At 42.1% G+C, this 15,315-nt stretch overlaps 1 protein-coding gene across 6 annotated transcripts in view; it reads right to left on the reverse strand.

Annotated features, from left to right (window-relative positions):
• The window catches only part of EVI5L (ecotropic viral integration site 5 like), a 43,535-nt gene that overhangs the window by 16,343 nt on the left and 11,877 nt on the right, over window positions 1–15,315 (reverse strand). For all 6 annotated transcript variants that reach the window (XM_033139719.1, XM_033139721.1, XM_033139718.1 and 3 more), the window contains exons 2-8: window positions 13,187–13,412; window positions 10,108–10,297; window positions 8,877–9,101; window positions 6,747–6,821; window positions 5,026–5,151; window positions 4,609–4,752; window positions 2,810–2,899 (exon numbers count right to left, since the gene is read on the reverse strand). In XM_033139719.1, coding sequence (XP_032995610.1) covers window positions 2,810–2,899; window positions 4,609–4,752; window positions 5,026–5,151; window positions 6,747–6,821; window positions 8,877–9,101; window positions 10,108–10,297; window positions 13,187–13,368 — 1,032 coding nt within the window. In that variant the 5' untranslated portion in view covers window positions 13,369–13,412. The remainder of the gene's footprint in view (window positions 1–2,809; window positions 2,900–4,608; window positions 4,753–5,025; window positions 5,152–6,746; window positions 6,822–8,876; window positions 9,102–10,107; window positions 10,298–13,186; window positions 13,413–15,315) is intronic.

Genomic DNA, 15,315 nt, shown 5'->3' on the forward strand with positions numbered 1-15,315 from the left:
AAAGCACTTTAGAAACATTAACTCTTCCCCACCTCGAGGCACGTGTGCAACACACCAAACACATAGGGCAGGCCTCCAAACAGGTTGCCTATAGGCTGAATCCTTTGTTTGACAGTACCTCCCTAAAATAGTGTCGAAGCAGCAATGAACAGAAGCAACAGACAGCAAGGAACTGCCACCTTCAATCACTGCTGCTGTCACCAGCTGGGGTGGGGCCCTTCTCTGCCCTCCCAGACGCTCCTAGTGCCAACTTCCTTGTGAGAAGGGTCAGGACCACTTGACTGGGAGCGGCCCAGACCACATAACACCGGTCTTGAAAGACCTACATTGGCTCCCAGTATGTTTCCGAGCACAATTCAAAGTTTTGGTGCTGACGTTTAAAGCCCTAAACAGCCTTGGTCCAGTATATCTGAAGGAGCGTCTCCACCCCTATGGTTCTGCCCGGACACTGAGGTCCAGTGCCAGGGGCCTTCTGGCGGTTCCCTCACTGCGAGAAGCCAAGTTACAGGGAACCAGGCAGAGGGCCTTCTCTGTAGTGGCACCCGCCCTGTGGAATGCCCTCCCACCAGATGTCAAAGAGAACAACTACCACCAGACTTTTAGAAGACATCTGAAGGCAGCCCTGTTTAGGGAAGCTTTTAATGTCTGATGCATTATTGTATTTTAATATTTTGTTGGAAGCCGCCCAGAGTGGCTGGGGAAGCCCAGCCAGATGGGCAGGTTATAAATTATTATTATTATTATTATTATTATTATTATTATTATTATTATTATTATTCACCTCCTCTGGTGTGCGTGTGTGGTGTATTATCAACTGTCTCCGATTAGACCACTTGATGAGACAGGAGTGACAAGAAAGTGGCAGATTCCAGCTAGGCCCCATTCCCTAAGGCCAACTTCTAGGAAGGCTGGGTCACTGGACTATTTCTAAGGATCTGCCAAGGTCTGCTTTTAAACTGTGAGCAGTCTGTTCCCATCCAAGTTGATTGCTATCAGAACCTTGTAACATTAATCATTTGGTGACCAAGATTTCTGCTTTCATTCCCTATCCCTTTCCCCCAGTGCAGTGCCTTTTTAGCCTGTAAGCGTAAAGGCAGGGACTGTGCTATTTTTACTGATTTGTAAGCAACTCGGGGTGATTTTCCAGCTAAAGAGCATAGCATAAAGGCCTTGAATAAGATGTATTCCATGTTATGGGAAAACTGGGTTGACCTGCAGTGGAGATTAAATCTGGTATCCACAGACTAGATTTATTTCAGGAGAAGAATGTGTTTAACACAAATCTCACAGTGAAAATATTACAAATGGGATTGGTCCTGGCCATATATTTAAAATGTTTTTATGCAACCTGTCGGCTGAAAATGCTCCCAAGCTCCTTCTGCAAAGGTGAAGAACCAGGATCAGCTTTTGGAAGATTTGACACTTCAAAGTTGTGAGTCAATACAATTTAGGTTGATTTTTACTGCCATTTTTGTTTCTGTACCTTCAGCAATTTTTTCTGGCATTACGTCTTTACCCCTAAAGACTTAAACTTTGTTAAGTTCAACCTTGCAATTTGCCACCAAGTTGGGTGGATAGTACTTACCCCAAAGGCAAGCCCACCCTTCCTAGCTCTAGCTAATCCTGCATATGACTTCCAATACCTATCACAGTGGGACATTGTCTTTCTCCACCTGCGGCAGTTCAAGTTTCTACCCTCTTAAGTCTCAAAACCAGGAATACTCAAAGCAACTCTAAAGTTTGGTTTCCTTACCTTCCTTTTAGAATTACTGTAGGAAAAGTGAACAAAATAGATATTTGAATGGCCAGAGTAAGAATGTATACTCTCCCTCTCACCTCAATATTTCAACACTAATGGTATTAAGCAACTGCAAAAAAAACAAAACAGGTCCGAACTGAGCTGTACTCAGTAACAGTGCAATCCCAACCATGTCTCCTCAAAATTATTTCCTACTGTGTTCAAGGACATTTGCTGCCAGTTAAGTGGGGTTAGGATTGCAGCCCAAGGTATTTTCTTGTGATACTTCTCTTCCTCAGTAGATTCCAAACACCAACATACACCAGTATCTTAAAAAGGGCTATAATATTACAAGAAAGGACATTCCAACTAAACTTTCTGACAGCAAGAGCAGTTCAACAGTGAAATGGACTCCCTCAGAAGGTGGTGGATTCTACTTCATTGGAGGTTTTTAAGCAGAGGTTGGATGGCCATCTGTCATGGATGCTTTAGTTGAGATTCCTGCATTGCAGGGGGTTGGATTAGAGGACCCTCTGGATCCCTTCAAACTCTACCACACTATGATTCTATTAATGTTCTTCTATCACTCTATGATTTTATTATTACAGACATGTTACTCAGACAGCATCCCATTTGGAATGCTTATATAGTACCACAAAAGACTGAGAAGCATTCAAAGCTGCCACCTGGAATGCAGGTGGGCATTGAGACTGGTCAAGGCCTTGAGCAGATCTTATGCCCCTGCAAGCAGCTTCTAGATCCCAACAGCTGATAGTGATTGACTGATTGATTGATTGATAGTGAAAACAAGTTGACTGGCTCATCACATAAATCAAACTGCAGAGGAATAGGGAGCTGCCAGCATTTAGGCCATGAGCCATTGCCCTCAGGAATAAGTCAGGCTGAAATGGCTAGGGTTTAGGATGTTCCAAAGATGACTGATGTGTCAGTTCTCAACCAGCCCCCCACTTCCATTTCCCCTTCATGTCTTTCTCCCCCATACGGGTATCCGAATGAGAAACAGAAACTAGCAAGTCTACCTCTAGTCCTACAGTTCACCGTAGAGCTGACCTGTGACATCCCCTCCATGTCCAGTTGCATCAGTTCAGCCTGGTTGAATTGCAGAAGAGCCATCCCCACACGGAAGACTATTTCCAATCCCTGTAAGAAGTCAGTAGAAGTTAGATGGGCTCCACCCCAAAATGGAGTTTCCTATGGGTCGGAGTATGGAGTAATTGAGGAATAAGCCACATTTCCTATGAAGTGGAAACGTGATAGAAGATATCCAACAGAAAGGAAATATATCGAGTTTCCAACCCCCAATAAAATCATCAATCCGCCTGAGCACATCATCCAGAGAATGTGTTGGCTCATCCATTGCCAAGTTAGGCCGAGAGAGCTCTGAATTAACAACTTGCTTAAGCAGCAGCGGGCATATGGATGCTAGCATATTTGCAAAAGTATAAATGAACACAATTACAGAATTCTATGACAAATGGAACTGAGATAATAATTTGATGTCTTTAAAGGGGGATTAGACAAATTCATGGAGGATAAGGCTATTAACGGCTGCTAATAATTTTGGCTATATACTACCTCAAGGATCAAAGGCAGTAGGCCTCTGTATACCAGTTGCTAGGGAACAGCAGAGAGGAAGGGTTTGTTTCCCATTTCCTCCCCGTTGTGAAATTTCCATTAGGTATCTGGCCACTGCAGGAAACAGGATGGAGCAGATAAGGCCTTTGGTCTAATCCTGCAGGGCTCTTCTTACAGCATTTGAAGACACTTCGTTTAAAGGGATGTTCTGTAATCTGCAATATTTTGAAGAGCCGGTGTTTGGCTACGACACCTTTTTTATGGAAGCAGTGTCACTTTTAAACAGAATATCACTCAGACACTTCCTAACACAGACCTGGGCTAGTGGTGTAGGAGAGATGGACACAGCGTACATCATCATCATCATCATTTTTTCAACCTATACACCACCCTACACCCAGAGGTCTCAGGGCAGTTCACAACAAGACCACAACTTCCTTGTAGTTTTGTGGACTTCCTGGGCATGGGTCAGTTTCTGACAGCAGATGAGAATGCTGAAAGTAACATGTTTATTTCTGGTTGTATTCAACATAGCACTAAGTACCGTATTGGCCCAAATATAAGCCACACCCGAATATAAGCTACACCTTTAAAATTCAAGGGGAGAAAAGGAAAAAAGACAATACCCAAATATAAGCCGCTCCCTTAAAATTCCAGAGGCACTCACACCCATTCCGTTTTACCGTATGTCTGTTTCAGCAACAATATCGTAAAAAACAATTTCTGTAAGGTCATGAATTTAAGCCACACTTTAACTTTTCATGGTCGGAATTTGGAAAAAAAAGTGAGGCTTCTATTCAGGCCAATACGATAAATCCTCGTGTGGATGGAATGCCTTCCATTTCCACAACAGGACCCCCCCCCCCCCGCTTCCCCACATGTGCTCGCTAAATTTATTCTGAGGGTGTCCCTCCTTCGAGAGATTTAGGAACAGCACAGAGCGCACACACGGGGGGGGGGGCGGAGTCCCACTGCACAAGCAGAAGCTATTGCACTCAGGCAAAGAGTGAATACCACTGTTTGATTGATCCAGGTTTTTTTCCTAAAATATTTAGAATCTTACACTATGTCTTTACACAATCCACATTTCATAGCATACAACAGCCTGGAGCAATGTTATTTTAAAAACCAGCCATTAATTCTTCCTCGATATATGCAGACTTGTTGTAATATGTCCCATTAAACAGGTCATGCTCTCACTGCTGCTCTTCTTGTCTTTCTGTAGCCCTGTGTCCTTCCCCACCCCCCTCACATTCTTATATCAAATGCTTTACCTCGTACATGAAGATGTCAAACACTCGAGTGGCCACAGGCAGAGGAAAGGTGGTAAGGAAGAGGGTAAGAAACCAGGATGATGCATACATAGAGGTAAGGAAGCTTTGAGAACGGAAGTGGATATTCAGTTCAGGCAGCTGCTCCTGAAGAGACACAGAACACAGCTCTTAATCAAGAGAAATAACAGCAAGTCTTGAGCATCACAGTTGGATTCCCAGAGTCAGGACACTGGATTCTCAGAGGCAGGACCACACATATAGTAATTAGTATCCTTAACTTTATTGCCCTAACATAATAAAGCTGATGCACTTGAGACTGCTACAGGAATTTTAGGAGACAGGAGGGAAGTAATTCACAATCTAACAACTTGTACCCTTAGAAGCTTCTTTATGCATGACAAATGCAGTCTTTTTTACCTGCAGCATGTACTCAAACTGGTAGATGCAGAGCCCTAGCTCAGCCATAGTGGGTTTAAACAGCTCCCGTAATCTGTACTCTTGCATCAGACGTACGAACACACAGAATGCCTCTTCTTCAGGCATCTAGAAATGAGACAAGATGCTTGCATAAGCTTCTTCAGAGTGATTCTGTATCAAAAGGAAATTATGACACACAAGAATGGTATCACCACAGATTCCCCCCCCCCCTTTAAAAACAACAACAATGCAACAGGGAGAAGTGATACCAATAGCAGAACATATACTTTGCTTGCACAAGATGTCAGTTTCAACCCCTTGCACCTCCAGTTAAATGGGTCATAGGCAAAGGGAGCAGAAGTGGGCAAGATGCTTGCCTTTGGAATGCTCTTGCAAATCAATGTAGACAACACTGCATTAGATGGATCCATTATCTGTTTAGTGCAACTTTGTATGTTCAACAGGTAACCACCACGTTGCCACAAAAGTATTCAAGAAAAACATTCTATCTACTGTCTGGCCTGAACCCAAGGGTTCATCTTTACTTTGGAGCTTATGGAACAGTTCAGTACCTTGCAAAATATTAAAATAGGTTATAAATCTGGTTGCTTGCACCTTAGCATTGGTCAGTGGCAAATACAAATTCTAACTGGGTTTGACTACATTGACTACATTCACAGAGTCAATATTTGTTCAAATAACACAGATCTTAAGTGCATTCAATATGAATAACTTCAATTAACTTGATATGGGAACACATTGTAGAATTGTTCTTCTTTGGTACATTGCATTAGGGCTTCTCAGCAGGATACTGCTGTTCTTGTTCTGTTCTAATAGATACTTCTAGTGCCTAAACTAGTATTAGTTTTCATTTGCAGCAGCAAAATGATGTGTTCTCAAAAATGGATTTTTTCAGTGATGCTTCTTCTCAATCAGATATCCCCATTTTATACTGACATATGCATAACACTCTACCCATCACTGTTTAAAGTAATGGCAACTTGTTTTGTTTTGAAGCACTTGAAATTCCATATGGTTTTTCATTACTAAAGTTGATGAATACGCTTTCACTCCTGTATTGACGACATTAGTACAAAGGAGTGACGGGGGGGATATCAAAAAGATGCCTTGAAAGCCCAGCTCCTAGTCCAAACACAGGCCCAACAGTGAATGTATCTGAAAAATAACTTCATTCATTGTGTTTATTCTAGATTACATTCCTCCAGCCTAGTCCAGAAAAAAAAAGTTTGTAGGACTTACTCTACAATGGAATTCCAAATTCCTAGGTATTAGCATTAATATAGGTGGCTGAAGATTTTCTAGGCCTGCTGCAAGCTCAGCCTTTCCCACCCCTGGCTCCCCAGATGCTGTTGGATTATAAACCCCATCATCCACAGACAGCATGGCCAATGGCCATGGATGATAGGAGTTGGAGCTCAACAACATGTGGGAACCCAAGGTAGGGAAAGGCTGTCTAGCTGAAACCATTTGGAAGTATCAAAAGCTTTAATAAAGTAAGGTCATATAAGATAATGTTTCCTTCTACTAAAGCAGCCAATGTAGTCAGAATTTGTATTTGCCACTGACCAATGCTAAGGTGCAAGCAACCAGATTTATAACCTATTTTAATATTTTGCAAGGTACTGGACTGTTCCATAAGCTCCCAAGTAAAGATGAACCTTTGGGTTCAGGCCAGACATCTACTCCCATGTTGCACAAACCTGCATCAGGAGCAGTCCAACGATGAATGCACTGCCTTGGCAGTACCCAACCTCACGGTCTACTAGAGAGTAAGCCTGAAAGAAAAGAAAACCTTAAGCAACAGCTGGTTCAGATTAGCACGCCTGGAGCTCACAATACAACAACCACCAAATGCCCAAAGGGATTTGAAGCACAATTAAAATACACAACTAGGAGGCAGAGTTTTGACACAATTTGTTCAACCACACACAGAATTTTCTTAATGCTGGAAAGTTTCAAATATCAGCAGTGGGAAAGGGAGGGGAACTGGGAAGGATCCAGACCATGTCATTCAAGTCAATGCTTAATACACACAAGGAGAATGACAGAAAATATTTCTACAAATGTTTCTGCAATAATGCTACAAATGAAGATTAAAATGAGGACCTTAATACAATTAAAATTCAAATAATTGTTGTCTACCTTTAAGTACTTAAGAACAGTGCTTTGTTCCCCACAACACACAGAAAACATTTTTTTTAAAGATTGGCTGAAGCTCCTGGCAGGTAATTTCCCTTCTTCTAAGGTACTCAGTATGTGCCCTCTGCATTTCTTTCTGGGAAGTTGGGAATTTATTGAATTGCCTTAGCTTCAGCATCTGTCCAACTCTTTCTCTTTATACAGCAGGTTAAGCATGGGTAGGCAAACTAAGGCCCAGGGGCTGGATCTGGCCCAATCGCCTTCTAAATCCGGCCTGCGGATTTTTACATTAGTAGAATGTGTCCTTTTATTTAAAATGCATCTCTGGGTTATTTGTGGGGTATAGGAATTCATTCATTTTTTTCTTCAAAATATAGTCTGGCCTCCCACAAGGTCTAAGTTACAGTGGACCGGCCCCCTTCTGAAAAGGTTTGTTGACCCCTGAGGTTAAGCATTTGTCTTTCCAGACTGCAGTTCAGCTGCAATCCTTGTGTCAACTACAAAGCCAACTGAGAAGGATGAACGCATAGCTAAACTATCCCAATGGCACAGTGTAGTTACATCAAAGAGCAACGTGCAGAAGCACCACCATCTCAGGAATAGCTACATCTTATATTCCCCTGAGAAGTCTACAAAATTTTGCCTCTGGCAGTCAATTATGTGTGGTCATCAGCGTACCAATAGATGAGTCACTTCTAAAGTAACAGATGAGTCACTTCACACCAAACATCAAAAAATGGGAAGAGAACAAAAGGGAGTGCCTATTTCCTTCTCCAATGTATGGTATGAAGCAAGACAGACATCCTCAAGTTCTCTGCATGTGTAGAGGACTTGGTGGAGGGCAAGGGTGCCAGCCCTTCCTAAGTTTTCTGTAATTTGCAAAGGCCTGGGTTCTAAGATGGGGTGGTCTGTGGTGTGTGTGCTTTGTCAACTGGCTTTCTTAATTCCTGCTTCCCACAATGCATATCCTGCTAGAGGTTGGTTCTCTTTACCACCACACTTTTATTTATGGCTTTATTAAGTAGCTGAATTTTTAAAATTGTATTGAAGTTTTCATTTCCCAAAGTCTGGACACAAACAATTGGCTATCACAGTGTGTTTTCTACTAGGCAGAACCTATGGCTGTTCAGCAGATTGATGTTAGCCACAAGCCGTAAAATTATTTGTTACAAAAAAATGGCACTAGAAAGGTCTGCAAAGCAATAAACACCCCATTCCCCACCGTGGAAGTCAAGCAACTCCGTTAGAAACAATCCATGGCTGATATATTACATCATACTGAGAGCTGCAGGAGTATCAGTTCTTATCAAGGCTGTTTTGATACAATTTCTTGATATAAAAAGAAGAATGATTCAAGTACCCTAATATAAAGCTGTATCCAGGGATTCAGAACCTCAGCTGTGACAAGGCCCATGTAATTTAAGGGTCAGAGAAATTAGCATGTGTTATGGTACCAAGATTTTACAGAGCAGATGAAAGTAGTGCATAGATACCACACATTTTGCCTTATGAATTATGAATGCTAATACCCAAACTCTAGGCAGCTAGAAGTCTTCCTTTGATGTGCAGGTTAAGCCACTTTGTAAAGTTCAATTCATAAAATGCCTGAATAACAAAGGATCACACTTTTGGAGCATCAAGCACTGTGTGTTGATTTCTAAAGCAATTTCATTGGGGAGATTCCTACTTGCCTTCATAACATTGAAGAGGACCTCTTGGCCCAGACTGTCCTGTCCCTTAAAAAACTCATGCTCTGGGTATGTCCGGGCAATATCCCTCCTGATCAGCTTTTCACAAGGAGAAGACATCTTTAACAACTCTGAATACTGATTCTTCACTGGCATGTCAGTGGCACTGCACAGAAGTTGCCAAACAATGGCTCGGAAGTGGTGGGGAATTCCTTTCCTTATGAGCTCCTGGGAGAGGGGGAGAAAAACAAAGTATGAGAAACCCCAAGTGACATTTGCGAAGTAGGACTCCCAAGCCCAAATCCTGCCTACAGTTCTGCTCAATATACCATAAGGAGGCTGCATATCTTAAACCTTTGGTATATAAACTAAGGAGGACGCTGGATGCAAAGCAATTACCTCATGATCACAGCATATTGGAAAATGTCAGCTTGGTAGGAGAGAAGGGAGTACATGAATAAAAAATTTAAGTTTTCAAAACTGTAACCAAGATTCTATTGGCAGAGAATTTCTGTTTACTATCTAGTTCTCAGTTTGTAACTATAAACTGATTGCACCATAATTTTTTATTCATCCTTTGAAAATTACCATGTACATTGGTGGCATTGTATAAATAAAACTTTCGTTCCCTCCAATACCTTGTTTCTGATAAATTCTGCTCCCCTCAAACAACCACAGGCACATCATTACCGGTACTTACACATTAGCCCACAATTGTGAAGTAAGTGTGTACAATTGTGAAAAGGATTAGAGTTTATGCAATCACACCTGTGTTATTATAATTACAGTAAAAGTACCGGTATTCATTAGCTGCATTGCTTACAATTGAGACAACACAGTAGTGTGTGGTACCTCGCTAGACGAATGCCTCGCTAGACGAAAAGCTCGCTAGATGAAAGGCATTTGCTAACGAAAGGGTGACTCGCAAGATGAATTTCCCTATGGCCGTGACTCGCAAAACGAAAACGTTTTGCGGTGTCCCCCCCGTAAAACCGCGCTTCCTCTGACCATGCTTCGCAAGACGAAATTTCCAGCTATACGACAGCACTCGCGGAACGAATTAATTTCGTCTTGCGAGGCACCACTGTATGATCTTTAAAAACAATTGTTACAAGCCAACCAATATAAAGGCTGAAACACATATCACTTCTTGTTTTTACAATACTTCTTGTGAGAGAAAGAGTATTCATGCACTGTCATGGGTACTGCCCATCGCCAGAGAAGACTCCCTCACCTTGAGCAGTTTTTCCTTCTTTTTCCGCCATTCTTCCCATTCATTTACAATCCTCCCCCACAAGATCCAGGTATCCTCCTCAAGATGGCTCAAGTTGGATGAGGCAGAAGAGCTCGAGACCAAAGAGGACCCACTATTCCTTCGCGAGCCATTCATGGAGCGCAAGGATTTGGAATCCGCTTCCAGAAGCCTAGGAAAATGACAGCCTGTTAGTAGCATCCCTTCCAGCCACACAATCAGGTTACACCTTTAGAGCTATGCAGGTGCATCAACATCTAACTAAGTTACCACGTAAGTAGGACTCCTCAGTTACACTTGGTATGCACAGAGCTTCCAGTTGAACTAAGTTGAAATGCTTTTGCACACAAGCTTTTTGACATGCCAGCCCTTCCAGCAGCATACAAAGCATCTCCAAAGGTAAAACAACTACAAACATATCACATGAAACACAGCAAAGTTTGTCTGCTGATGGAGTCTGTAACACAGGGGTCGGCAAGCTTACCAAATGATGGGCCAGTCCATACTCCGTCCGTCGGAGAATGGGCTGGAGTGTGTGCACACATGCGCTCTTCCGGGTCAGTTCTCCGTCCTCCACGCATGTGCACACACTATTTCTGGTGCACATCCAGGTCGGAGGAGCACCCGTGCGCATGCTCACAGGCGCCATCAACCTGGAAGTCCTTCCCCGCGCCGCGCCACACCAGTAAGAGTGGGCGTCGGCAGGGGTCGCCATGGGCCGGATAGACGAGCCCCAAGGGCCGCTACCAGCCCATGGGCCTTAGGTTGCCAACCCCTGCTGTAACACCTCTGTATTCCTGGGGGTGGGAGAACAAAGCACATTCCTCAACAGAGTCCAATTTAACAATTAATATCTCAGGCAGTAAGAGTCAAGAATGATAAGAAAACCTCTCCATGTGCATGGTACATCTCGGCTTCACCCAATTTCTTTTTTAAATAAAGATATACCGTATTTTCCAGCGTATAAGACGACTGGGCGTATAAGACGACCCCCAACTTTTCCAGTTAAAATATAGTTTGAGATATACTTGACCGCAGATTCTCCACCCGGCGTATAAGACGACCCCCGACTTTTGAGAAGATTTTCCTGGATTAAAAAGTAGTCTTATACGCCAGAATATACAGTAATTTATATTCAAATGCAAGACCAGAGAATTAAGACAAATTGAATTCTGTTACTTTCACAAACCATTTTCAATGGAATCCCCTACTAGATTATTCTACCCATCAACTTGGTAAGCTGCTGAAACCTTTAGCCAAAATCACATCACCGTTTTAAAAATAGATTTAGAAACACGAAGGGCAATATAATTCCAATAAATATTAAGAAAACCTTGTTCATTATACACAGCTCAGCAGAATTTGATTCCTCAGGCAGCTATAAAGGACTTATGCTTACTCATCAACAAGGTGTTCTCAGTTTTCTACTTTACTAATTCTCAGTCCCAAGTGAAGCAGCCATGATAAAAACAGTCAGGTAAACAAAACAGCTTTTAGATTAGGAAAAGAACTGTTGTACATTAGGTCAAAGAGATAAGTATTTCAAAGAAACAGCCAAACACAAGTTACCAAGAAATCTTTGCCTGTTCAATTCAACATTTGCCACTTTCCATTACAGGTTCTCTGGCTGTCATGATCATCTGATGTTCGGATGCCACCACATGGCCATTTAGAAATCAAGCAGGGCATTCAGTAAAAGGAAACTACCACAGAGCTACTGAAAGTAGCAAATCTAGAGTTGTTTATATGATATGAGCAGCTGTCAAATCCAGGCAAATCAAAAAATGGAAAGGCAACGGCAAAACAGAGCTATCACTACCTGTCTACTCAGTCTAGCACACACTGCTTGGATACTTTGGCAAAACGTCTGTCTCTAAAAGAAATGGAGCCTCACCTAGACAATGACATATGAACAATGAAATCCAACATGCACTCAGGTCACTGATTGCTACATGGGAGAACATGTGCTTTGCTGGAAAGAGGAATACTGCACTCAGTCCCTATTCGAATGGAGAAACAGTGGAAGGTCTGCTAATTCTAGTGTCACAGCAAGTTATTCCACCTGGCCTCTAATTTTTAGAGGTTCTAAAGTCCAACAAGGTAGAAAGCCTAAGAAGACTGAAATGCTGCCCTAATGATCTATACAGCATCTTATTTTTAATATCCAGTTCATGTGCTTACAAATGAATTGTTCTATATGGTTCATTTAGGGATGCTGAAGGAATGTCAGTGATCTGAATTATGGGGCAAGCACATCTGATCTACGCCTCGCAAACCAAATCATGGGTCAGAGGAGTTCTGCCTCTGAATCTGGACCACCCAATAAAGCCCTACAAGGTGGTCTGAGTGGGGTGTATTTTTATATATTTAAATAACCCTCTAAGAGCTGCTTGGAGCAGCAAATAATCACGCCAGTTGCCATGCAAGTCAAAAACATGGCTACAAATGGTCCCAAGATTGATGAGACGTGGGTGTGTGTCAGTTGCTTCCGGAGACACTGTGTGAGAATAAAACATGATTGAACAATGCAAACAGCATGCTGCTTAGACCACTAAAATGTAGGTTGGAGAAAGAAAGAAAGTTTTGTGCAGATCTCCTTTTTAAAAAAATGTATGCAGGAACAGGACAGGTGGGGAGTGATGGGGGTTCTATGTGATCAGAACCAGGCTGATCCCTAGGCTAAAGTAACCTGTCAAAGGGAAAAAGGAAATGATGGCAGGGAATGATGGCATTTGCAACACTTGAGAATGTACAGACTAACTTGCCTGTAAAGTATGGCTCACGTTATTCGTTCAGTAATAGGAACAATTGAATGAATGAACAGAAAAAAGTGACAACTGCATTTATCAAGGTCCAAGAGTATCTCCCATTTGGTAGCATCGAGCTATACACTATATGGGCTTTATACTCAAGAAAGCATTTAAAAATACATATTTATGTACAGCATCCCTACTAGTAGGATTGGTTTCTCAGCTTTAATACTCACATTGATATTTTTTTTTTAACCAACTCAGTGTGTATGCCTACTATAGCCAAGTTCGGCTCACTTAACTCAACTTACCTGTTTTGTTCTTCAAGCTTTGCCAACAGCTCCAACTCATCTGGGCTCAGATTCTCAGAATCAGATGTGGGGGAGCATGCAGGCATGGAGTTGACAGAGGAGAGTCCTTCATGGGAAGAAGAGTCTGGGCTGATCGCCGGACTTGCCATCTCAGGCAGTTTGAGAGTAGCGGGGATGTCCATTCAAAAAGTATTCAGAAACAGTTTCAGGAAGGTCAAAGTATCACCTGAAAGGAAGGGGGGAAACCACATTTTTCAGAGCAACAGTCCTTTTTTTGCTTATACAGTATAGACTGATGTCAATATAAAGAACGACCTTTATAGGTCTAGTTCTACACTGTTCAGAGGCATTTGGTTGGATGTAGCTAAGGCTCTAACAGGCCATTGTATTAAAAACTGGGCACTTCAAGAAGAGTACAGAGATTATTAATTTCCGGCTCTACGAGGAGATGGCGATTGAATTTTTAACTTTAGGTGGTAGTTCAAGAGATGAACTTTTCAAAGATGTAGGAGAACTGTTATCTGTGAACTAGGTTAATGTTTTATCCATTTGGCCATTTTGTATTCTGTGATCTCTTTTAGGCTGCTAAAACACAACAGACATCTCTTTCAATAGTAGGCAACACTTTACTTCTAAGCTCACAAATAATTCAGATGCAAGGTTAAGTCTCTGCTGAGAAAAAGCTTCCAAATATTTTTGGAAATGGAAAAAAGGTCACACTACCTTCCTTTAGTTAACTTTGCTGTGGTACAGAGCTTACAGGGCTTCATTAAATTGCTTTTTCTGCTGAATTTAAAATTCTTTAAAGGTAATTCCCAAATAAATTTACTCATTCAACTCTTTGTATTCTTATTAATCTGCTTGAAAATCCTGGCTGGTTTTTTTTAAATGCTATTTCTAATCATGTCATGAAGTGCAACACTGACATCAGAAGGACTCAGAAGTCAACTCACTATGTCCCCCCCCCCCACCAATTCTGGGCTGAGCAAGTATTGGACACAGCAAATGCTCGGATGACATTGTGGCAGCATTATCTGTGGCCCAAGTGTAATTGTAGTTTGTGATTGTTCAGCCTGGGTCTTTATCAGACCAATGTCTGATCTACTAGAGAAATCAAAATAATCCTGTTTCCAGGCTTTGTCACATAATTTATTTCCCTATCATGTCAGCTACTCACTTTTATTTAGATCTCATGCCCCAAAGTCCAATGAATGTGAAGGAGAATGGGTTTGCAAGGCTGCCGAGGACCAAGCACTATCAAAAACATGTGCTCTCTTATTGTAAATTTGCCAGATGTCCCTGTAATTTCTTTTGCACCTACAGTGATACCTCGGTTTTCGAACATAATCCATTCCGGAAGTCCGTTCGAGTTCTGAAACATTCGAAAACCGAAAGTGGAAGCCTCAAAATGCAAGCTACGATACGGAAAACTCAAAACGGAAGCCTTGTTTCCTGTTTGACTTCCAAGGCACGTTCGAAAACCGAGGCACTTACTTCCGGGTTTTCGGTGTTCGAGTTCCGAAATGTTCAACAACAGAGGCGTTCGAAAACAGAGGTACCACTGTGCATAGATTTCTAGATATGTTCTGTTTAGCTGCTCTCTAAACTGGGTGGGCAGGCAACAAAAATCACAAATGAAATGAGCTTCATTGTAAGTTAAGTGTGAGCGATACAAAGTGGTACAAAATAAGCTCCAACCTCTCACATACGTTGATGAGGTAGTTGAACTGAAGCAGAGCAACAGCTAGGATATATTGTGCAACTCACTATTGGGATCATGGTGCACAGCATAATGAAATCAATATGGCATCCTATGTGAAAAACAGAATCCATGCTAGGGAGATTATTAAGGAAAGAGATTGAAAATACTCCTCTCGGTACCCTAATGCCTTCATACAAATCTATGGAGCAGCCTTGTTTGGAACGCAGAGGACAGTTCTGGCGATTCCCTTTCAAGAAAGATATTGCAGAGCTGGAAAAGGAACAGAAAAGGGTACCTAAAATGGTCAGAGAACACTGAAACTTGCGAAAAAGGAGTAGGATAGGGCACAGCTAAAGAGGATGTGATTGAGGCTTGAATAGGGCCATAGTTGCAGCCCTATGTTAAGGGTAAGACACATGTACAGCAT

This window comes from Lacerta agilis, chromosome 2 (assembly GCF_009819535.1).
Source record: "Lacerta agilis isolate rLacAgi1 chromosome 2, rLacAgi1.pri, whole genome shotgun sequence".
NCBI lineage: Eukaryota > Metazoa > Chordata > Lepidosauria > Squamata > Lacertidae > Lacerta > Lacerta agilis.